Raw genomic sequence first — 24,580 nt, forward strand, 5'->3', positions numbered from 1 at the left:
CCTCCAGAGTGCCACATTTCTTCCCACCGCAGGGCTTTACCCAGTCATCCTGCTGCCTGGAACCTTCTCCCTCTGGTCTTTGCATAGCTCGTCCTTTTTGACCATATGGATCTCAACCCAGGTGTCACCTCCTCAGAGAGGACTTCCCTGAGCAGTCATGTGGCCTGCCACTCTGTCCTGTTACCTCGTGTGCATTCTCTGCTCTCTGATGTTATCTCCTTTATGTAAGTGCTTATCGGTTGTTCACGTCTCCCACCTGGGTTGTGAGTGCCATGAGAAGCAGGACCCTCGTTATGTTACTCCCCCGCATCCTCAGGGCTAGATCAGGGCTCAGCACTTTGAAGGCTCTGACAAAATATCAGTTGAGTGAATGAATGAATACCCACATAGATCAGTTGATAGAGCAAAGGAGTAAGATGTGGGGGAAGTTCCATGTTCTTCCCCTTATGTTTTTCCTGGTAAGTTTTCTGATGCTAATCCCCCTCCTTGACCTTCTCCATTCCACTGGTTTCCAAGTAACTGGTAACTCATTATAGTATCCCCCAACCTAAGTGTGCCTATTGCAGGATGCTTAAAGATGCTCATTGTCCATCCATGACCATTCACATTTGTACGAGAAGAAATGTTTTGAAACACCATGCATCATAATCCCTTACTTCTGTGTATTTAGGCCCTAAATTTTAGGGGACACGATGGCGACAGGTGAAGCTGGTCATGCCAGTCTGAACCAGGGCAGAAGGATGCCTTCCCTGCCTGCTGGCCAGAGCCTGTTCCCATGTATGCCCTCCCACCCCCCAGCTCTCACATGCAGCTTCAAGGCTCTCGATGAGGCCGCCATGGAATAATTGGTCTTCCTGCTCTCCTGCCTGTTTCCTGAGCTCCGTGCCTGTCCCTCAGCTCTCCAGCTGTACCACCCTTTACGCCACTGCTCAGGTCTTGCCTGCATCCTGGATGAAGTGGCTGCACAGTGAGACCTACTATTTCCTTTTTGTGTGGCTTCCTTCTCCTACTGAGTTTTTGGGAATTGGGCTTCCATTAGAACAACTCCTCAAAGTTGGAGGGAAGGAGATTACTAGTTATTGAGTACTCACGGGTTTACCAGGCACTGTGCTAAGCCCCGTATTTATGGTATTTCACCTGCTTTGCATAACCTTCCATGAATAAGGATCTTCATTTTCCCATGGAGAAGCTGAAGCTCAGAGCCTGATAGGATCCCACTTGCCTGGGGCAGGGCAGCCGCGTGGGAAGAAGCAGGAATCAGGGCAGGTGGAAAGGGACCCGTTCTTAAAAAGAACAGTCATTTTCAATTAGTAATAACGAGAGGCAGTGAGAGCCTGTGCTTTTAGTGGGAAGAGCAAGCAATTCATGGCTTTTCGGGCCCAGTTTGACTCCCAGATTTGTCCTCTGCTAGCTGGGAGCACTGCTGGTTACTTATCCCCTGAGCTTTCGTTCCTGCGCTGATGAGTGGAGAAGCCAGCACCAGCCTCACTGGCAACGGCTTATGTATTGTGACCGAATGTAGTAGTTGCCACCTTCTAGATTCTAAATAATCCCTTCTGTGAGTAGTATTAGGTTTCTTATTACTCCCTCAGAGTCTTCTTTTCCTCTTTCTATATTGTGGTTTTCTGTGTCTGTTTTATGCTATGATTGCTGCAACAGAATCTGATGCTTTCTGTGGCTGATGTCTTTGAAAAGGCTGAATAGGTTTTGGATGAGTGAAAGCAGCTGAAATCTTTGTTCTAATCTAAACATACTTGTAGCTCCCATATTGCAGATCCTGGCGAACTTGCAGTTGCTATCCGTCCTATGAATATTTACTTATGTGGCCAAGGAATGTAGCCTGGGTTTTGGTTGAGAGGAGGGATCATTTCTGTTTTTCATTTTTGGTTTGTTTGTTTTTTTAAAATCTGTGTTAAATATGATTGGAGGGAGAACTTAGCATCTCCTCAGGTCAGTGTAATAGCCACTGAAACAAATCAGCTAGCCCTGCAGGTACATCTCCATTTAGAGCTCTTTTCAGAAGACTTATGAGTAAGTGGAATTTATGTGTCTTGAATTCCATTTTCCTTGAATCATGTGATGACTTCAAGTAAGTGATACAGTGAATGAGGTACTTATATTTTGGCTTTGTTGTTCTGTTCTCTTCTACCCTATGTCCATTAATGTAAACAGATTTTGAGTACATAAAGGGAGCTTGCCATTTAGAGGTACCCAAAGGCATCCTATTGTAATGTCAGTAATCATCTGCTCTACATCAGGTCAGGTGAGGTGCCGGGCATGCTGGATGTTCCAGGGATGGGGGAGGGGTAAAGCTGGGAGCTAGGGACAGTAAGGGCCTCAGTGGTCAGACCCCAGTGTAGGGTGAATTTCTGTGTCTGTTGCTCATTGTCTGTAGGGACAGAATGAACTCAGGCTTTGCTTGGGCAGATTGAACCTGGGAGGCCAGGCTGTTGGGTGGGAAACAATGAACACCATCTAGGTGTTAGGAGGAATGGTCATGCGTGGTGGGCAGCAGCATCATGGTTCCAGCCCCCTAGTCTTTTTACTCATAGCCAGACCCAAAGGGGAGAGAAGGACACTGGCTAAGTGGTCAGAGGTTTAGGGGGAATAAATGAGCTAAATAGAGAAACCAAGGCAATGCCATTCATATGGACCAAGCCAGTTTGGTGGTGGCAGGGGAAGCTGTCTCTGAAGGGTCTACCACTGCCCAGAAATGACTGGATGCCCAGTTTGAGGCTAAGCACAGTGGCCAGCTCACCAGCGTGTGCATGGAGCCCCTTCCTCTCTTCCCTCCCAGGGCAGACCCAGCTATGGCCAGGGTTGCTCTCTGGGAAAAAGCTGCAGGGACTATGGCTGGGAGGAACAGGGAAGGACTGAGCTCTTTCCCACCTTTGTTCTTACCTTTGGCCAGCATGGTTTTGTACTTGTAAAACATTTCATTTATGCTGGAGCGAGGAAACATCTGAGATGGCTAGTGATATAAAAGGGCTCACCTGTTGGCAAAATGTTGCACTCTGCCTTTACAGCCTTTTTTTTTCTAGAGAGAGAGAGCATAGACTTGCTGAGATACTTTTGCTGCCATAGAGCAGTACTTTGGCCTCAGAATTGCCTGGAGGGCTTGTCAAATCTAATTGCTGGAACCCACCTCCAGAATTTCTGAATCAGTATGTTGAGGTAGGGCCTGAGAATTTGCATTTCCAGCACATTCCCAGGTAATGCTGCTGTGGCCGCTCTCCAGGGGTCATACTCTCAGAACCACTGTCAGAGAGTGATTGATTTATTCACCATGCTCTGAATGTAAATTATGTATTTTTTTAGTCAAGTCCACCATTGCTGTACATTTCTTTTACTGACCTACTTGTCTGTGTCTTTTTTGAACAGGTATTTTGATGTTGGACTGCATGATTTCTTAATCAGGTAAGCCCATAATTTTTATTCTAGATAAAATTCTAGATAATGGAAGACTGGGATGAAAATAAAATCCTTTTTAAATATCTTGACAAATAATGGCAAATTGTATACTTGTCAAAAGAACCAACCACTAACACTATGGTTTTGGGGGCCTATAACAATTTCACATGAAATTATCTTTTTCTAAAGAACCAGAGGAAATTCTGTTTAAGGGGTTCATATCTAAAGTGATAGTTTCCCGAAAGCTTGGACAAACTTACTCCAAGTGCTGGGCTGCTGGAAAGACATATAGACAATGAAGAGCACCATCTTGCTTCTATACATTAACCAACCGCTTAACCAGTTTTCCCTCCACTGAATTTACACTTTTCAAGTTGAGTCTACTGTTTGTGTTATAGTCATGCAGCTCCAACCTTGTTCATAATTGGAAGAGATTACAGATGGCAGTTTATATCCTAGTTTATTGGTGATTTTTACCAGAGTTGGCTTATGGGGCATATTAATTCTAAATAGCTATTAAATCAAACAGAGGTTAAATGGAAATATGCCAGAATATTAACAGGGTTGGTGAAAATTTGCATGATATTTTTTTCTGCTATCAACTTTGCTGTATTTTCTAGATTTTTTTTGTATTGAGCATATATTATTCTAATAACTATGAAAAATGGCCATTAAAAAAACCCATTAAAAACATATGTGAGGGGGCGCCTGCGTGGCTCAGTGGGTTAAGCCTCTGCCTTCAGCTCGGGTGATGATCTCAGCGTCCTGGGATCGAGCCCTGCATTGGGCTCTCTACTCAGCAGGAAGCTTGTTTCCTCTCTCTGCTTGCTTCTCTGCCTACTTGTGATCTCTCTTTCTGTGTCAAATAAATAAATAAATAAATAAATAAATAAATAAAATCTTTCCCAAAAATATGTGAGAAGCAATAACGGTTGCTGAAGGACTGTAAGCTAGTGATTACAAGGAAATAGGATATTGTATAGAGTGATTTGCTTTCTCCAAGTATGAGACTTTAAAGGCCAATTCTGAGTCTGCTAATAAACCACCTGTAAATCACATGTGATTTCTGGCCAGGCGTTAGAGCGGTTTGGCTCTGCACAATGCACGACCAGTTTTCTGTTGGGAAGATGCTGTTTGAGGGGAAATGTACATCACTGGCATCACCTTTACTGAAACCCACAGCTTTGCCTCTGTGCTGCATCACCTACAGTGGTGTTCTAAGAAGGGCCATGCTTTCCTGGACATTTCTCCAGGGCTTCATCCAAGGCTGTACACAGAAATCTTGTTGGCTTACTCTAGACCCAAGGAACATGGGTTTTCCTGGCTCTATCCAGGGTATCACACATACACGGTAGTGTGATACCCACTACTATTGACCCATTAAGGGTAAATGCGTTTTAGCAGGAGGGATAAAAGACCAATGCTCACCAAAAAGGCAGACATGAGAATTCCATATCTAAACTGATGAGAGAAAGCTGGGTGGGGATACCTGAGCGGATGGTTTGGATTTTTTAGTTAATGTACTTGCGGCAGATGCTAGCCTGTAGCTTCTGTGTTCTCTATTAACTTTCTGGAGGGCAGGGAAATGTCTCAATCACCTTGGCCTGATTAGATTGTACAGAATCAACCTTCAACAAATTTGTGGTTGGAGTGAACAAAGTGAGGCAGAAAGAACAAAGAGGGCAAGGATTAAGAAGAAGCTGTTAAGTCATTTATTCAACAAATAATGGTTAAGCCTATCATGTATCACTTACTTGAATATGTCTGGGGTACCACTGTGAGAAACGTAGGCATCTGATTTAAGGCTTTCCCTGAGCTTCTTACTAGCCAGTCTTGTGTTGTGAGGGACCTGAAGTTGGGGCAGGGGGAGGGATGGTCTACCTCTGGGACCCTTCCTCCCTTTCCTTCTTCTGGGCTCCGAACAAATCTCCTGTGTTGGGTGGGAAAGAAGGATAGGGGGCGGCTAAGGGCTTCTCATGTAACTGGTGCTTGGATCCCCTTGTCCTGGCAGGAGGCCCTTTTGGATGGGTACTGGTCACCTTCATCAGTGTTCTGTGAACCCAACAGAACTGGGGGTTAAGGCTTCTTTCTGCCCTGACATCTCTCTGTAGTTGTCCTTTTGCTGCTCTGGTAGGGGCAGAGCAAATCAGTATGTGTGCTGTTATATCCAGTTAGGGAATGAGTCTCTCCTCCTTGAGGGCATGCCCAGTCTCTGTAACAAGGTCTCTTCATACTCACCGGGGGGTGAGATGGGGGGGCCCATCTCACCCTGCCCCACATGACAGCATTCTGCCCTAAGCCAAGACTCTGATATGAAGACTCTTGAGTTCCTTCTTCTACCCTCCTCCCAGTTTGGGATTTAAGGGGCTAGAGATGTGGTGAGGAGGTGGTTCGAGGGAGCAGTTCTCCATCTTTTAGGGGTGGGGATATCATCCCTTTATTTACAGCTCCCATGAGAAAAATGGGTCCTTTCTGCTCCTGGTTTGGGTGGTCTAGCCCGATGGGGACATGCTGTTTCTCATGAGCCCCTTAGTGAGAACTGTTACCCCAGCATGAGGGTTCCGAAGGTTGAAGCAGGTAGGGATACTGTGTGAGGGGCATGTGAGGGAATGACAGCAACAACTCTTTCAAGAAGTCAAGCTGGAAAGGGAAGGAAAGAAAGGCCAGGCAGCTGGTGGAGAGGGTGGTTTGAGTGGGAATTTCTTTTTTTTTCCTTTTTAATTGTAGGAAATTTTGTATTTAGCCACCAGAAGGTGTTAAGTGTCCTCTTCAACTTCGAGAAAGTGGCTTCAGTTGGGTGGAGAGAAGCAGAGTGTGATTGCCCAGTTGCCCAGGCAGTGGGAAAGCAAAGCTGGTGGTAGTACCTTTGTTGCACCAGAGAGTACTGCCATGTTCCTGGGACTCTGTCCCTGGAAAGAACTGGAGAGGGTCAGAAGAGTGAGGCAATGCTGCTTGAACCCTTCCTACCCTGTATTGGCCAAGAGAAGAAAATATAGTCCCTTTCTTTAAGAGGAGGCATTGGTGAAATTAATTAACTACATTCATTGACTCCAACAAGCTCTTCACATGTACCCTGGGTCATCACACTGTTCTGAATACTTAGTGTTTGGCATGAGAGAAAGTGCAGCATGCCTGAAATTAATCAGCTCCATCTTTTATGTTGATGGAAATAACATTGACATCTTCGCAATAACATGAATTTCCACAAAGCCATGAGCCCTCTCTGTACTCCCAGCCTAGGCAACTGTAACGAGGGGCAGGCTTCCTTATAAGTTGTTGGAGTATTTCACTGAGCTGTGGGAGCAGGAAGGAGCTGTCAAGTTTGATGAAATGTGAGCATTTTTGGTGTTGGTGTTTTATTATGACTGTGGGGAAATTGAGTGACCTCAATCGTTCCAGATCTTACAGAAATCAAAGGAAAGACTTTCAGGAAACAGTAATCACAAGTCACTTAAGAATAGCCTCAGACGGGGCGCCTGGGTGGCTCAGTGGTTTGGGCTGCTGCCTTCGGCTCGGGTCATGATCTCAGGGTCCTGGGATCGAGCCCCGCATCGGGCTCTCTGCTCCACAGGAAGCCTGCTTCCCTCTTTCTCTCTCTCTCTCTCTGCCTACTTGTGATCTCTGTCTGTCAAATAAATAAATAAAATCTTTAAAAAAAAAAAAAGAGAATAGCCTCAGACAAAGGCTCTTGGTTGGGGTCCTACCAATGAAAAAGGGAAGACGTGTCCAATCTGGGAAGAGAGATTATGGAAGAAAATAGCTCTGTTTCATTTTAAAGGATAGGGTAGCGTGTTTGAGTTTAGCTTGGGTTAGTTTTGGCAAGAAAGTCAAAATGCTTCGTGAGGGTTGGTTTGATTCTTGCTGACCAAGGTATTTTTCATTTGACCTGGAGTTGTAGGCAGCCCCGCCCCTCTGATGGAGGCACATGGTGATGCTTTGTACCTGCCCATTTGTCCTTCTCTGAGCTCCTCCCGTTGGCAAACAGTTTTAAGTGATACACGTTGTCGTCATGACTTAAAAAGAAAACCTGGAGTCATCCCTCTTCTATGTTGTCTGGAAGATTAAATTTGTCTGTGTTCCTTTTACAATTTCTGTGTTGCCCTTGTGCTCACACATTTAAAAATCAGAAAAATAGCACCTGTATTTCCATCTTCTTTTCTATATTATTTATAGTTAGCCATATAATGCATTTCAAATAAGGATTTCTTTTTCTAAATAGCAAAATAAGTCTTCTTTATTATTTTTCATTTTTATTCTGAAGACCAGGTGTGAATGCATCGAAGCCACTAGTTTTGTCTTAAGGATGGTGTCTCGATGTCCTGTCATGACTAGCAGAAATGCAGAGTGTGATGGCTTGCCATGGTATTTCTTAGGCACATAGAAAAGCTCACTGAGCCTCTGGTGTGGCCCTAAAGCTACCTGAGAAGATCTCCAGAGTTGATAATGGTCCTTAGAAGAGAAATTCCTTTCTCTAAGTAATCAGATGCTGCTTACAGAGTGCTGTTCAATACAGTGTATATTCAGTCCTGTGGAAACGCTAATGTCTATATAAAACAGTGTTGGCCCTTTTGAGGCACTATGTTCTGGTGAGAGAGAAGGTGGAATGGGAGAACTGTCCCCTTCCTGTCATGCTTTTGTTCTGGAGGTGGATTCTGAGATTCTGCTGTGGTCTGGAGGGTCTTTGAGTTGCCAGAGGGCAGCGGATGACAGTCCTGCGTGGGTTACTGGTTCACGGAATTCTGAAGTGAGCATGGAGTTTTTGGCTTTCCCTTGGTGACATCCTTCACCCAATCCATTCATGAAACTAGCCAGAGAGCAGAAGAGAAGGGTTGTTTGGGCTAAAAAATGTTGGTGTTTTGAGCTCCATGAATCACAGGATAGTTTTTAACCTCCTTTATTTTGAGTAGCGCAAAGTCTACCAGCACATTTGCAGGAGTTAATTGTAGCATTCGTGGTGTTGATAAAGAAGTCTGCTCACCATCATTTGAAATATGTCTTGGATTCTGTGATGTGTGAAATGTTCAAAAGAGTCTGCCTTGCATTTTTAAGAAGGCAAGTAGTCAAATGAAGGATTAATTTAGGCTAAAGGACTCCTCCTAAGAAAAAGGAAGAGAGCTGGGGATAAGCCTCCCTCTTTCCTGTGTCCCTTTAGGGTAGTTGATACCTGGTTAGGCTCTGAGCTGCTCTGGATGCAGGGAGGTTAAGGACAGGAGGGTGGGCATTTGGTCCTGGGAGTAAGAACCAGATGGTAATAGAAAGATAATTAGCATCTGTACTCAGTCTAGCAGTTTAGAAACATATAAACACACACACACATATACATATTTTGTAGATAAATATAAAAGAACTATTATGTATATATTTCTAAACACACACACACACACACACAAAATAACTCAGGGAGAATACCTGATTTGTTGCATAGGATTTTGGATTTTTAATTTTGCAAATGTAACATGGACATGAACTTTGTCCAAGGATAATTTTTAGTAGTGGTATGAAAAGCAAATGCATTATTAAAAGCTGCTCCCACCTGAGGTGAGCTTAAACTCTGTGTCTTCTAGTCCTAATTACGCCCTGCCCATTGTCTCTGAGTGGCACCCTGAGGGGACAAGGGGCTCCTAGGGGCCACCGGGTCTCTTTGGTCCCTGTCTGCTGCAAACTCCTCCTCTGAGACCACTGCAGTAGCACACTGTTCTTTTTAAACCTTCCTTTCATTCTACTTGTGGTATATGAAAACCAGCAGCTAATGAACTGTGCTGTGTTCCCGGAACAAAGTGTTTTAAATAAAAAGTGAAGAACATGTGAGTAAAGACAGCCAGATTCCAAAGCATGACCCACAGAGGTAGGGCAGAGTCCTGAAGAGAAGCTATCCTGCTTCCATGGGGCCATCCTGCCCCCTCCCACGGGGGCTGTCCCCCCGCCCCTTTCACGAGGCTGTCCCCTCTTCCGCAGTGCTGCCCTACTTCCATTGTTGTTCCTGTGCCCAGTTTCCAAATGCTCTTGAGTCTGCCTCCTCAACATCTTTCACATCACCCATTCCTTCCTGTTTATGGACAAAGATTTTACACTTCTGTCTGTAACTCGGGCTTCTTACCTCCTAGAGCTGTAGTGAGGTGTGACAGTGTATGCCAATAGCTCAGCTCTGTGCCTGGAAACAGTGGGGACTCAGTGAGGGCCAGTTTGTCCCTCCCCCCTGCACCTCCCCACTGGAATCAGAGTAGCAGGGTTTGAGTCCTGGCCTCTCTCCTTCCACCTGTGGAAGTAGCTCAGGACCCTTTCTGAGCTCTCCATTACTCATCTGTAAGTTGGCTGTTTACCTGAGGCTTTCCCTCCCTACTCAGAGTAAGTCAGTGCTTCTCTTTACTTCCATCAAAGACAGACCATACCCTCATGTTCCGGGCCCACTACAGTTGGTCTTCAGGCTGGCTTTCCGCCTCATCTTGCCATATTCCTCCTTGTGCCACCACCAAATGGGAACAAATGTGGCTTTCTGTCCCTCCCCAAATCTCCTGGCTTCTTTCCTTGACTCATGTGTTCCCTGCGCCTGAATGTGCCTCTTTCCTCCACACCGACCTCCTGGCCCTCTTCAGTTCATCTCAGTGCTGCCTCCTCCAAGCAGCCTTCCTCTTTCTCCCTCGACAGCACTACTTCCTAAGCTTCCCGGACCATGGGAATCTGCTGGGATGTTTTAGATGCACGCAGGCCAGGAATCAGTGTCATTACCATTCGCCCCGGGTGACCCTTGGAACCCATAGCTTTAAACAGAGTTCTTTTTGTGCATGCCCTACATTCCTCCTTGACAGTGAGCTCTTTTTTTTTTTTTTTTAAAGATTTTATTTATTTATTTGACAGATAGAGATCACAAGTAGGCAGAGAGGCAGGCAGAGAGAGAGAGGAGGAAGCAGGTTCCCTGCTGAGCAGAGAGCCCGATGCGGGACTCGATCCCAGAACCCTGGGATCATGACCTGAGCTGAAGGCAGCGGCTTTAACCCACTGAGCCACCCAGGTGCCCCAACAGTGAGCTCTTTGAGGGCAGGGTCTGGTTCATGTGTGTATTCCTCATAATAACCCACAGTGTCTCATGCACAGAGGGTCTTTTGAGAGGCCCAAACTTCCTGTTATAAAATAAATAAGTCCTGGGTATGTAACGCACCACATAATGACTCTAGCTGATAATACTGTATCACAGATTTGAAAGTTGCTAAGAGAGTAGATTTTATAAGTTCTCATCACACATATACAAATTTGTAACCCTGTGAGGTGATGGTTGTTAACCAGACTTACAGTAGTGATCATTAACATACATGTGGATCAGATCTTTCATGTTGTACACTGAAATTCAATATAATGTTTGTTAAAAGAAACACTGAGGTGTATGAAAAGTTTGAAGAGTTATTTGAGCAAAAATTGAGCCCGTCAGGACAGTATGCAGTCTAGCAAGAGAGAAAGAGGCCCGAGGAGCTGTACAAAATGAGTGACTTGCATAGAGGGAAGGGCCAGGAACAAGGAAGTTTATCCAGGCAAAAGAATGGGTTGGTTTTTTGCAGAATCACTTTGCTTATTTTATTTTGCTTTAGGGGGTGGCGGGGGTCTATGGGGCACATTATCTAACTTGCTGATCGAGTGATTCCTGACTGACTGGTTTAAGACTCCATTTCTGGAAGGGCAGAAACGGCTATTAAGTCTTTTGGTGAAATCTTGATGTGGGGCTTAGCATTAACAACTCCATTTTGGGTCTGTTTTCTTGTTTTTAATATGTTAAATGTCAGATATATATCAATTTTTTAAAAAGTTATGCTTTCCCATTAAAAAAAAAACAAAAAAACAAAGAATAGGGCGCCTGGGTGGCTCAGTGGGTTAAAGCCTCTGCCTTCAGCTCAGGTCATGATCCCAGGGTCCTGGGATCAAGCTTCATATCAGGCTCTTCGCTCAGCAGGGAGACTGCTTCCTCCTCTCTCTCTCTCTGCCTGCCTCTTGTGATCTGTCTGTTAAATAAATAAATAAGATCTTTAAAAAAAAAAAAAAAAGGAAAGAATTAAGCAACAGATTGAGAAAGTTCATTTCCTTCACGATATGGCTGAAGCCAGTGTCCCCAGTCTGAATAACCCAAGGACACAGAGTGTAGGAAGGAGGATGGCCTGAGCATTTGGCACCACTAATTAAAAAAAAAAAAAAAGTTTGAATGAATAAATTGTAACTCTCAAGCATGTAACAAGACTTAGTAGCCATGTCCTGATCTTTTCATGTAACCTTTTTATGCAACCAGCACTCTTCCAAGAGCTGGGAGAGAAGCAGCGAGAAGGTAGACAGTGGTCTGCCCTCAGCTGGCTTGCATTGCAGTGGGTGGAGATAGAGAGTAGAGAAGAACACAAGTCGGGGGGCGCCTCGGTGGCTCAGTGGGTTAAAAGCCTCTGCCTTCGGCTCGGGTCATGATCCCAGGGTCTTGGGATGGAGCCCATGTTGGGCTCTCTGCTCGGCCGGGAACCTGCTTCCCTTCCTCTCTCTCTGCCTGCCTCTCTGCCTACTTGTGATCTCTGTCTGTGAAATAAATAAGTAAAATATTTTTTTAAAAAATTTTAAAAAATTAAAAAAAAAAGAAGAACACAAGTGGGTACAGGGATTGCCATGAGGTGATGGAGGGGCAAGGGCTGAGAGCCACTTGTGACAGCACGGGTAAGGTAGGAAGAGCCTCTGTGAGGCAGCTGGGGACACTGAGCGGAGATGTGAGTGAGGAGGGGGAGGTGGTCAGAGCAAGGTCTTGGCTAGGCTATTTCTTGGTGAGGGGAAAGAGCAAGTTCCAAGGCCCTGAGAGGAAGAGAAGCCACGTGAGGAATGGAAGGAAGGAAGCCAGAAGGCTGCAGGACCAGGGAGCACTGAGTCCAGTGAGGTCTGGAGGCAGAGGCCACAGCCAGACGGTGAGAACGATTGGGTTCCCTTTTAAATGTCATCAGAGCCATTGGAGGGTTTTAAGGAGGGGGATACCATGATTTAATTTATATTTTTCAAAACTCACTATGACAGGCTTATCTGGGAAGTTAGTGAAATTGGGATTTCAGAACCTCCACCATCACCATGCTTTGCCTCCAGAGGCTGGAGTTCGGTGACCCAGGCCCATCCTTGCTCCTTAGGGAAGATTCTCTGATGACCAGCAGCTGTGAAGGCTGCTCTGTTGAGTAATAATAACAACCCTAAACTATCCTTTAGTTTACCCCTGTTTGTGTTTGCTTATATATTACAAAAGGTGCAGTTGTGCATGTGGGTAGTAATTGAAGGCAACAGAACCATGGTGGAACATGGCTGTAGGCTGTCTCTAGAAGCATGGGCAGCTGGAGAGAGTGGGTCTGGAGCCAGGATCTTCACTCACGAGGGAGGTCTGCAGCCTTCTCCTGGAAACAAGTCATCTTCTTATCTTAGGAGCTCCCTGCCAGCCCAGCCCCTTGCTCCTTCCCTGGTACTTTATCTTAGACCCTGAGTGCTCCTGTCTTGGTGCTGCTGCCCTTGGATGTCAGCCGAGAGGCCTCCTACTTCCCAAACGCTGGCTTCCCCTCTGGGACAGCCTGGAGCAGAACCCTATCCGGTTTGCTCATGAAAACGGTTGGCTGATGCTTTGGTGTATTCTCTGCTTTGTTATAAAAAACTGAGCCCCCTTCCTAAGTTCCTCCATCATGGTCACTGTCCAAGACAGTTTTTCTTATTTATTCTCTAGACAGAAACCCTTGGAGTACTTTGCAGCCCTTCACTTTCCTTTGTAGAATTTTGGGGTTGCAATGACCCTGATGACTGTTCTACATTACAGTAATTTTCAGTTCTTAGACGATTTCTCAGATCTACTCTTAGTTCTATCTTACAGCTACCACTTTTGAGGAAAAAGTTTTTGGAATTATTCATCTGAATGGCTGTGCTATATTAGGTTGGTTAATTAGAAAACCCAGATTAAAGAAAAAAAAACTCAAAAAACCCTTCATGCTCTGAGTTGAAGTGCATAATTCACTTCCTACCATACATAGCTTCTATCAATACAGATGTTCCAGTGAATAAATGGATCTTTAAAAAAAAAGAAAAAGAAAAAGAGCCACTAGTGAACTAATTGAGAAAATTTGCAATGTGGAGACATTATTTTAAAAATGTAAAAAGCTCTTAGCCAGGGCTGCTGCTGAGCAAGACAGACTGTAAGTTCCACGGTCTAAAGCTAGTGCTGATGGGTTATTGCCAGGACATTTATTAAGTAATGATGGTGGTAGCGCCTTTTTTGAAGATTCTTTTCCTGATTCCTGGGATCATTCTTGTAAGGACCTATTTTATATTTTTATATTTTAGCCAGAGGCTTCCATTGAGGTTAAACAATAACCTTGTTGGGGCACCTGGGTGGCTCAGTGGGTTAAAGCCTCTGCCTTCGGCTCAGGTCATGATCCCAGGCTCCTGGGATAGAGCCCCACATGGGGCTCTCTGCTCGGCAGGGAGCCTGCTTCCTCCTCTCTCTCTCTGCCTGCCTCTCTGTCTACTTGTGATCTCTGTCTGTCAAATAAATAAATAAAATCTTTAAAAACAAAAACAAAAACAATAACCTTGTTGTTTAACCCTTAAACTGTCCCTGCTCCCCTTTCCCCAGGGAACTTACTTAAAAACAAGTCCCGGAAATCAGCCTCAGGTAACAAAGCTCAGATACAAGGGTGGGTCAGTCCAGGTGGAGACATCTGATCAGTGGGGGGTTGCATACTGTCTCCCTAGCTACTGGGGAGTATGGGCCCCGCCCTTTGGGAGCCTTTTGAGCGCCAGTCCTAACCAAGGTGATAGGCTGGGTCAAATGTCTACTATAGGGTAAACTGTAATTCAGTTGGTCACCTAGCATCACTGTGCAGCTTTCTCTGCACAAACCCAAGTCAGCTTGGGCACTTACTAGTTCTGGGACTTTTGACCAGCTAGTTATTAAATATTATTGCTTTAGTTACCCCCCTGTGAAATGCTGCCTTAGGAAGGCAATCTGGTACTTCAAAAATCTGAGTTAAACCATGCAAATAAGTAAATGCCAAAGTGGGTGAGATCAATCATTCTAAATGTATGGCTCCACTCACTTCTTTATCAAACAGTTTTAGTACCTACTGCCCCCTGCTCAGTGCTTGGAACCCAGCAGTTAGCAAAAGAGACATAGATCCCCCTCCCATTGAGCTTATCATTTAGGAGCAGAGAAATGTTTGTCGGAGACCATAAGCATATCTGGAAAAGTAGAGCAGTCAGTAATGCCAAAAAAGGAGGAACACATGGTTCTATAATTGTGTGTCACAGGGTCCCTGATCCAGGGGTGGGGCAGGAACCAGCCATGGGGAAGCCTCCCCCAGAAGGCAATGCTTGGGATCGAGGGTACAGGGAAAAGCAGACCCAAAGCCCCAAAGGGGAGAAGCAGGGTGTCTTCCAAGAACAGAAAGAAGGTCCTTGTGGTTGGGGTCCAGAGTGAGGTAGGGAAGTTATCCTGGGCCAGGCCATGCTAGGCCTTCCATGCCATTCAGACCAGCCCAAATTCTCAGCAGTAACTTGGGAATGAGTGACTGAGCAGTTGGCTGGGAAAGTGTAGCTATAGTTAAAACTGACATATGCCTGTGTATCCTAGCATGTTCAAAGTCCTCACTTGGACGATGGCATCGACATACTGAAGAGAAGAAACTTGCAATAGAAAATGTGTAATATAGCCTATTTACTAGAGTAGAAGGATCTGTTGTGAGGAATTTTAACACCAGTGTTCAACATTTACGATGACATACACTTTTGTATTAATTAGAGCAGATTTATTTGCATCCAGATGCTTTTACCTGATTGAGAAGAATGGGTGACTGTCTACTCAGTGAGCTGGGAATCGGGACCACCCCGCAGTCTGTGGGAATAGGAAGTTGCTGGGGTAGCAGAGAATGAGTATGAGGCTGGGAGTCAGTGTAGTGATCTACTTTTCCGTCATTTGTTTTGGAGGATTGTCAAAATGCACTCCTGGGAATGCACTCCTACAAACACTACTTATTAAGAAGTGCAACCTTGGAGCCCTGGGCTTGCCTTCAAATATTGGTCAACATTTAAGATCGAGTTCTGTTGCATGAGGATACACACTGTGAAGCTTGTGTGGGCCAGACAGAACGCTAAAGTGAGCAGGCTCTCAGGAATGGGGGCAAGTCACTTTCTGGGTCTCCCTTACATCTAGGGTCAGAATGTACCGTGGGCCCTGACACTCTGATGTAGCAGAGAGGCAGCTTTGATTCACAAGAGACAAGAGGTACCCTGGTGATGTGTTTCTGGCGAGGGTGGTAGAGAGATGTGCAGCTTCTAGATGCCGCTAGGCCAGGTTCCCACGCACCACCGGCAGTGGCATCTGCAGAGCCATCTGGTGGACCAGTCCTTGCCGAGCCCAGCCCGATTCGCTGTCCACCCAGATATTCTGTGACCTAATGCTCTTGAAGAAATCCCTTCTCTGCTTAAATTTGCTAGAGTAGATTTTGTTGATTGCAACTAAAAACTCTTATCATGCTATGCAGATGGGCGTGGTCAAGGTTGCAAGTAGCTCTGTGCTCACAGCAACTCAGTGCTGAGGAGGGACCTCAGGAATCACAAGGTCATGGGATAAAGTTTTGTTCTTTTGGTTATGGTATTTATTCAGGTGTTTATACTAAATGAGGCCAGCAAACTCAAAAATCCTTAGGTATATAAAATTGCAGACACAAAACACACAGGATTTATGGAAAAAATTGTTTATTTAGTTGGCTAGATCACTTGAAAACTACATAACACTGTCCAGGGCACGAAGAAATATAATAACAGCCCTAATAAAAATAGCAGCACAACTGGGAAGTCACACTGCATTCCTAGGAAATGAATATTCTGGTAAGGATCTAGTAAATTTGCTACCTTTATGGTAGAAAGGGCTCTAAGGAAGGGCCCCAGCCACTGAGTTCTGGAGACAAGGGCAGAAGGAGGTGAGGGGAAGGCACTAGCAGGCTTTACACAACTTGAGCCATGACTGAGATGGGTGGCTCTGGGTCCTCGTTCTGTGTTCTTTTACACGGGGTCTTAGAGAACCATGTCCTCAGTTCTCAATATTTGATTCGATTTCAGTGCTTCTTAAGGGCACGTGGCCCAACTAGGCCAGTGGGAGAAAGGGGTGGGATGAGCAGGTATCTGGTGCAAGAATGCAGTCAGCTCTGTTTGTGAACTTTGTGTTTGGATGCTTTTACTTGGGGGCTGAGAAAAAAAATACATATAAACTGACATAATTTCTGTTTTATATGAACATTATTCTCCTGTCTACCCATTTCGTAGGAACTATGATACTTAAACATGTGTTGTTATAGACCAGACTGTATTTGGATTTCAAATGTTCTGTAAACCTAAAAAGGTGGAGGACCCTTGATGTGTTGGTAAAGGGACTGTGGGAAAATGATCCCCCGGCATTAAGAGGAGGAACCCCAGTGGAAGAGTCGACTCTTATCACTGGAGGCTACGGAGAGGTGGAATAGGATCGCAGTGTGGACTAGACCAGCTGGGTTTGAATTCCTGCTCTCTTTCATACCAGATCTGAGCCTTGATTTTGTCCTTTGTAAAGGGGAGATAGTTATGATGCCGTCTGAAATCTGTTAGTGCATGTAAAATGCTCGGAAACTACTTAGCTCCCCAAGGGAGGACTTTTATTGTTGTCCTCTTCTCATCCATTTGTCTACAGCACCATCTGCTTCAAGGACAAGGAGGGAGAACTCACGTGTAGACCTCTCTGGGGTCTAACAGGTGCCCAGTCCATATTTGTTGAATTTGAACCTGATGAGAGGTAACCACAACCAACACTCTTTCTGTTCCTCCTACTAACTGCTTTGGAAACTGGTGTGGAAACTGCTTTGCCGCAGAGATGGGACGATCTTTACTGAGAGAAGAGATTGAGAAGCACATTCTGGACTGGCAGGCTGTGAATCCCAGTGCTCTGGAGTAATGTGAAATCCCAAGGGAAGGCCAGACCTTTGAAATGGATCCTGAGGAGAAAGGAAGACCAGTTTGCTGCCAGCCTGGTTTCACTCATGACCAGGCCATTTAAAATAAAAACACTCTAGAATCTGAAAGCCCACAGCATCTGTTTCTAATTGAAAGGTTATCTGCCGACAATAGTTTTTCATAGAGTGATGTTTGTGTTTATTAATACATTGAGTCTATTGCAGTGAAATCCATTTTATAAGTGGAAATAGATAATTATTTTTGAATCTTTTAATCACTTTTAAGCAAAATCATGAATTAGAAAGCATTTAGCTGAGGATGTGCAGCTGATTACTAAGCAAATTATTCAGTTGGAGTGAGATGCAAATCTATATTGTCTCCTGCTCTGCTGGAGGGTGGTTCCTTACATTTAAAGATATAGAGACATCTTTACTCTGATCTGGTACTTCAGACAACCATGAGTCTATTCCTGGCCTTTTCATTTATTCCAGGGCCCTGAGAAAGTCACCAGAAGTTTCTGGGCATCAGTCACTCATCTGTAAAACACCTTATGATTTGAAAGATCTCTTCTAACTCGGATCCTATATAATGAGAATTCTGTGACTTAATGAAGGTGGACAGATTCCTGTATACAGTTGAGCAATCCAAGATCTGGTCTTCTGGAGACCCCATATCCAAGTTTAAAATACCAGATACTCTGTTTCATTCAGCCTCATGCACAGAGCTCCTACTATACACAGAATATATAAAAACCAGTGAGGGGACAGAAGAGGAAGCAACTGCTTAATTTTTCTGTGGTCTAGTTGGAGAAGGAAAGCAAACAGTTCAGACGTAATGAGAAAGATCAAGCCAGTCTGAAATGCCAGGGTTCAAGTGTTCTCTAATTGTGGAATTTGGAAGGAAGGAAGAGTCCTTCCAGAGAATTTGGAGAATGGGACACAATCCCAAAGATAATATTTATAATTACATAATGGGACTTGGAGTTGTACTGTATTCTGGACAAATCTGGACTCTTTATCTTCTTTCTATCCTGGTTTTTTTGGAATATAGTTGTGTGGGTCTATCTCCCTCCCTCAATTTGAGTACCTTGGCCACTTCTCTTCAAAATTTGTGTTTGACGATTACCATCTCATCTAGGATAGCGTTTAAGGTAAATATCTTGAATGGCATTACTCCTCCAACCCCACTCCGTGATTCTTAACTCCTTGGCCTTACTGGTGATCACCGGCACCTGCACTTGAGCACAATAGGGAGAGTTATTCAGGTGAGATGGAGGTCAATGACACAGAGAAGCTTGGCTCTCCCGTAGGTAGTTTTGCTGTTTGCTTCAGAAGACGCATCTGGGGTGATGGTCAACTCCGGGGAAGCAAGTGTGGTTAGCACAGCTGTCTCACTGGAGGTAGCCCTTTGGCTTATGTCTGGAGATAGCCTTTGCCGTGTTTAAATAGGTTTGCAGTGGCCTCGGAGCCTCACCTGCTAAAAGCTTCGCAGTCCCATTGCTGATGTATCTTGCTGGGCTGGCAGGTGAGCCGTAGCTTGCCCACCGTGTGTTTCACGTGTCCCCATGGGGGTGTTTTGAGAGCAACGGAACCTAGCTGAACCATGGGCGCCGGCAGCTGGGGGTCTTTAAAGGGACTGTGCAGTCCTGCCAATCCAGCTATCAGATCAATGAAGCTTAGGGATTTTCTCTGGTGTTGATGTCCTTGGCTTTCTCAAATGAGAATATTAAGAGGCTGGTAATTTTGCTTCATTAAATTTTGTTTAACTTCTGAGAAATCACCCCTGACTCTGACAGCTAAAAACGGGCGGAGCGTCAATGAGTCTGTGTCAGCACAGACTGTGCTCACAGACTGTCAGGCTGCTCGGTGGGGTTTCACCACAAAGAATGCTGCCTGGTTCCTGATGTCGCCATGGGAGACGGGGATGGGAGAAACGCTGCTGCTGGGCAGCCCCAGGGAGGCAGTGGAAGAACTGGGAATGTCTGGCTGTGGCACAGAGGGAAAGAACACCCTCTCACACCTGCTGGCTGTCCCAGGACTAAACTAGATAATGTCGTGATTTGTGGAATGCCCTCCTCGCCGCTCTTCTTGGGGCTGCTGAGCAGGTGCCAATGGGCCCAGCCTGGTGTCTGACTCCTTCCTGACTCTCTGATGGCGCATGCAGAGCCCCGTGGCTTTCCTTTTCAGACTTCATACTGTGTCACTGCCCTGGTACCCTGGGGGGATTTGTCCCTCCTGTCATAGTTAACTCCTTACCGGAGGGGACGGAGTGATCATTACTCACACTACACAGCTTGGAGATACATGCAATTTTTATAGGGTCTTGTTGTAGCTTACTTTACTTATTTATTTACTTGCATGCTCTTTTTATAAAGCAGCCCTCCACCCCATAAATCTCCTACTTCTTGTGCACACAAGCAATAGTAGAATTCCTAGAGAAAGCCCAGATAAAGAGGATTTAGATTTGCTGATCACATTAATGCCAACACATGCAGAATTGTACCTCCTGTGTCTAACTTCACGGCTGTAGACGAGGACCGTCTGATCCCTCTTTGCTTTCCATGGATATACTAACAGTAGACTGCACCATTGGATGTTACCCTTCAGTAGGGGTTTGACTTGGCATCCACATTTTCTTAACTAGTCTTCCTAACAAGCCGCCTGCTTTTTGTAAAGTTGCTGAGTTGCACTGGTGATCCAGGGAGGGGCACAGCGGCCTCTGTGGGACAGAACCCGTGGACATCTGGAATCCTAGCCCGTGGGAGGGCTGCTGCTGTGCACAGAGCTCTGGGCTAGAGGACTTGGTCTTGGATGCCAGGACCTTGGCTACCTGGCTACGTGAGGGGTCCTCTGTCAGTCTCCATTCCCCGTCTGCCAAGAGAAGGCAGTGCCTAAGTCACAGGAATGGGTTAGATGATCTATGTGGGAGAACCGAGTACCTTGCAAAGTAGTGTACGGCTGGGTACAAGCCTGTTGCTTTGACCCGCTGTGCTCTAATTCTTTGGGGATAGGGGACTGAGAAACAGGGTGATGCTTTTTTGCTGATTTGTTAGGTAGAAAAAAAAATGGACCCTGTTTTCAAGGATTTAGAAGAAACATAAGAGATATATAAAAAAAATCATCTGTCTTTTGTAGTTGATGATTCTCTGGACATTGGCTGGAATCTCTGTGGTTGGTGAGGGAGACCAGTCAGCTTGGTGTACAGATCGCTCTGTCCCCACGTCAGACATGAAACATGGACTGTCCTTTTATAACAGAACCTGCTTTGAGGGGCTGGCTTGCTGTGTGTGTGTGTGTGTGTGTCCCCTCATGCTGTATCTGCATGAAAAAGATGGCAAAGATTTTGGTTGAAATTTTTTTGCCATGGGGGAGAATCCTTGTGGATAGCATACCCATGGATGAATTTCCAAGAGCTGAAAAGCAAAGTAAACAATGTTCCAGACCAAATCAAAATAACAACAGAAAACATGCAAATGTGCTAAAAGCATTGCAACCAATAGGACTCCCTCAGCTTTGAATTCCAGAGCTTGGAAGAGCAGCGTGGGTGTGTTCAGGGTGTGATCCTAGCAATTACTAAGCCAGCAGCCTAACTCAGAGCCACTGCAGGCTCTCTCTGCTCCAGAGGGGCTTGGAGCATATGCTTGTCAGGTCTAGCCACTGCTTGTCCCTGGCCCTAGCCATCAGAGTGCTGGCCACTAACTGAGTGGGCTGTCTTAAAGTGGTGAAATGTTTTCTTTAAGAAACATTTTCTTCTTTTTAATTGGGGAAAATACTTACCGTGGTGAGCACTGCATAATGTATAGAATTGTTGAATCATTGTTATACACTTGAAACTAATATAACAGTGTATATCACCCACATTTCAATTAAAAAAAAAAAAAAACCTTTTGAACCAACTGACATAGTCAAACCATAGGATGGGTGTTGGTAATACAAAGACGACAAAATGTGGATTAGCATAGTAAAGATACAGTATGTATGGAATTACCTTAATACGATGTGGCAAGTGATACATGGAAGTTAAAAAAACAGAAGTAAAATTTGTTTTGGGAGCCCAGATAGAGATTATTTCAACCTGGGAAGTCCAGGAAAACTTCATGAAAAAAGTATGGTTTGAAAAATAACTAGCTATTACCTAAATATAATTCCTTTTCCCCCTACTAAATGGATATGTGTTTCCTACCAAAAATAAAAACTTACAGAGATTTTAGTGAGCTAAGCATTGAAGCCACTGCTGTGACCTCTACAAATAACCATATGAATGCTCTGTGGACATTTATGTAAATTTAGTGCATTCCAGCTCAGAGACCACTATCATCCTCCAACCATCCAACCCAGAGCTTCTGATTACTCTTGTTTCCTGGTCCTTCACAGTGACTGCTAGTATCACGAGGATGAGTTTCAGAGCATCTTTTGATGCCCCTTCAACACTGTTTGATCAGACAGAATGCCTCCAACCCACCCTTGTTTCCCACCGGGGAACACAGCTGTCTGCGGTTTTCACGCGTGGCTGCCCCATCATGCTGGGTTCAGCACCTCGTTACTGCTAGTGGATTGGGAGCTTTTCTGCATCTGTCCTTTTATGGTTAGATTGTTCTTGCACTGTGTTGTGTGTCTCAAAGAGAGCAAAAGCTGTCCTTTTTCCTTTAAGGATTTGTGTATTCTAATCAACAGAAAGTTAGTGTAACTGTGGCATTCAGATAACCGGTATGGTGCTAATACAGGTGATGAGAGTAGCAAAGACACCTGTCAGATCATTCCCCTGTGGGCTACTGTTCAAGCTGGACCCTTGCTGTAACACGAGATTTCTCAGCCTCGGGTCTGTGGGCATCTTGAACAAGATGCTTGTTCATCATGGAATGCTGCCCCGTGTTCTGGAGGTGTTTAGCGACATCTCCGGCTTCTCACTGAATGCCCGTAGTACCCTCAGTTGTGACAGCCAAAAATGTCTCCAGACAGTGGAAACTGGGCTGGGTGGGGGGAGGGGTAAGAATTGTTCTCAGTTGAGCAGCCCAGCTCTAAAACAACACCGTGCCTGATTTTGAGCTGTACATAAAAGAAGATGTGAAGAAGGTGGCCACGGGCTTCAAGTTTTAAATGGGGTCTGTCTGTGACCTCTGATACAGCCTCAGCCAGGTGCCCACAGTGATGTTTAGAAAACACGGAAAAAGAGAAACACGATAAACACTGGAAAGCAGGACTAGACTTCATGAAGTCTGTTGTCAGAGTCATGAGATGTCTCCTTCACTGTGGCACACGGAATAGGTCAGAGAGGAAATAGTGCCTCCTGTCTGCCTTGCCGGTTTGGAAACCCATGATCCATGCCCACCAGGAAAGCAGACTGGCGTCCTCCAGCCATAGTTATGTTTTCTCCCAGTGCAACTACTGTGCTCTTCCTCCATTCGTAAGCACCCCTCTTTCTGCACCACCATGGAGCCACCCCATGGTGTCTAAGTAAGTCAGCAGGAAGGAGAGGGACATGGTGCTGACCGTCAAGTGATGCCCGTCCATACTGCCTCCTCTGCGAGATGCTTCTGGATGTGGAGGTGCCCACAGAAGGGGCCCTGCCAACATGTGGGCAATTGTCACTTTGTTGCGTCATGTCAGTGTCTTGATCAGATGGGCAAGGAAATTGACAGACGATAGTGCTCCACCTCCCCCCCCCCCCCCCCAGGAAAGATGAACTGCATCACAGAACACCTGTCAGACACTTGGAATTGGACTAGGTGCTGGCGCCTCATTTTGGCACCATGTGTATTGCCTGCGGATGAGATTTGGCTGTTGCTGAAGAAGTCAGAGAACAAAGTGAAAGGCACAAACTGTTTACCTTTTTCAATTGAAGAACAATTTTGATGGAAACTACAGTCATTTGAAGTCCACCTTCATTATTAATTTTATAGAGAGGTACTTTGTGGTTCTGGGCGTATTTTTTTTTTTTTTGTAAAAGGATGCATTTTTTAGATGCTCTGAAATTTTTTAGTGATTTTCTTTTCATAATTAGAAATAGTGATTAGAGTATCTTTTATATTACCTGATACTTTTCCTAAACAGTGATTAGAGTATCTTTTATATTACCTGATACTTTTCCTAAACAGGAAATACAAAATACATGTATTTTATATTCTTTGCTTTTCTCCATTTAGGCTTTAATCAAATGGATTCATTGTGTACCATAATTTGCTATTATAGTGCATCATGAATGTGAATTATTTCCATCACTGAACTATAATGTGCAGTGTAGTATAAAAAGAAAGCTAAGAGCAGTAAACTCTTTATTGATAAATATCAAGTTGTTGATAGATGCTAAGTCTGAATACATTCTACTTCATCTAGGGATTTCCAGGGATTTCTGTAGAGAAAGATGTTGTATGTAGCCACTGCAAAAAATTACATATAAAGTAAAGGGCACATCACCCCAGGTCTCAAAGGAAGAGCAGATCTGTAAGTGATTTATTATAAGAAACAGGAGAAATATTTAAAATTTTTACTCTCCTCAGTGTGATATAAAGAAAATATGGCATAAAAGAAATAGGAATGCCAAGACATAAATAGAGGATAAGAAGGGAAGGGAATAGAGCTAGGTGAAATAAGAAAGAGTTATTGAGAGGGACACCTGGGTGGCTCAGTTGGTTGGACGACTGCCTTCGGCTCAGGTCATGATCCTGGAGTCCCGGGATCGAGTCCCACATCGGACTCCCAGCTCCATGGGGAGTCTGCTTCTCTCTCTGACCTTCTCCTCGCTCATGCTCTCTCACTGTCTCTCTCTCAAATAAATAAATAAAATCTTTAAAAAAAAAAAAAAAAGAGTTATTGAGGAAAAATGAGGATACAATGAATCACATCATTAAGATCCACTTTGGAGATCAGAACTGGTACTTTAGAATGATGACTCATTTCTGGAAGGCGGTGTTGAGATGCTCTCCTTCCACACTGTAGAAAAAACAAGAGATGGTATGATGAGAGAAAATAATAAAGTGAAGAATCATCATAGATTGTTGAGGTTCCTGAAAATGAAACTAGAGCAATGAGAGCAGAAGCAATTGGAAACAATAAAATATAAAAGAAGACTGTTTTGGACTTAAAGGATTAACCAAATTACAGATAAAATACCAGAAAGGGAGCCATATAGAGGTGTATTCTGCCATAATTTTAAAATCACTGAACAAAGGAGGAAACTATGCAGGGATGCAAGCAAGAAAACAGGGTTACTG

General features: G+C 44.7%; 1 protein-coding gene across 3 annotated transcripts in view; it reads left to right on the forward strand.

The window, feature by feature from the left end:
* The window catches only part of HHAT (hedgehog acyltransferase), a 339,382-nt gene that overhangs the window by 193,712 nt on the left and 121,090 nt on the right, over nt 1-24,580 (forward strand). For all 3 annotated transcript variants that reach the window (XM_032317189.1, XM_032317187.1, XM_032317188.1), the window contains exon 9: nt 3,382-3,417. In XM_032317189.1, the coding sequence (XP_032173080.1) occupies nt 3,382-3,417 (36 nt within the window). The remainder of the gene's footprint in view (nt 1-3,381; nt 3,418-24,580) is intronic.

Source organism: Mustela erminea, chromosome 17 (genome assembly GCF_009829155.1).
Source record: "Mustela erminea isolate mMusErm1 chromosome 17, mMusErm1.Pri, whole genome shotgun sequence".
In the NCBI taxonomy this organism is placed as follows: Eukaryota; Metazoa; Chordata; class Mammalia; order Carnivora; family Mustelidae; genus Mustela; species Mustela erminea.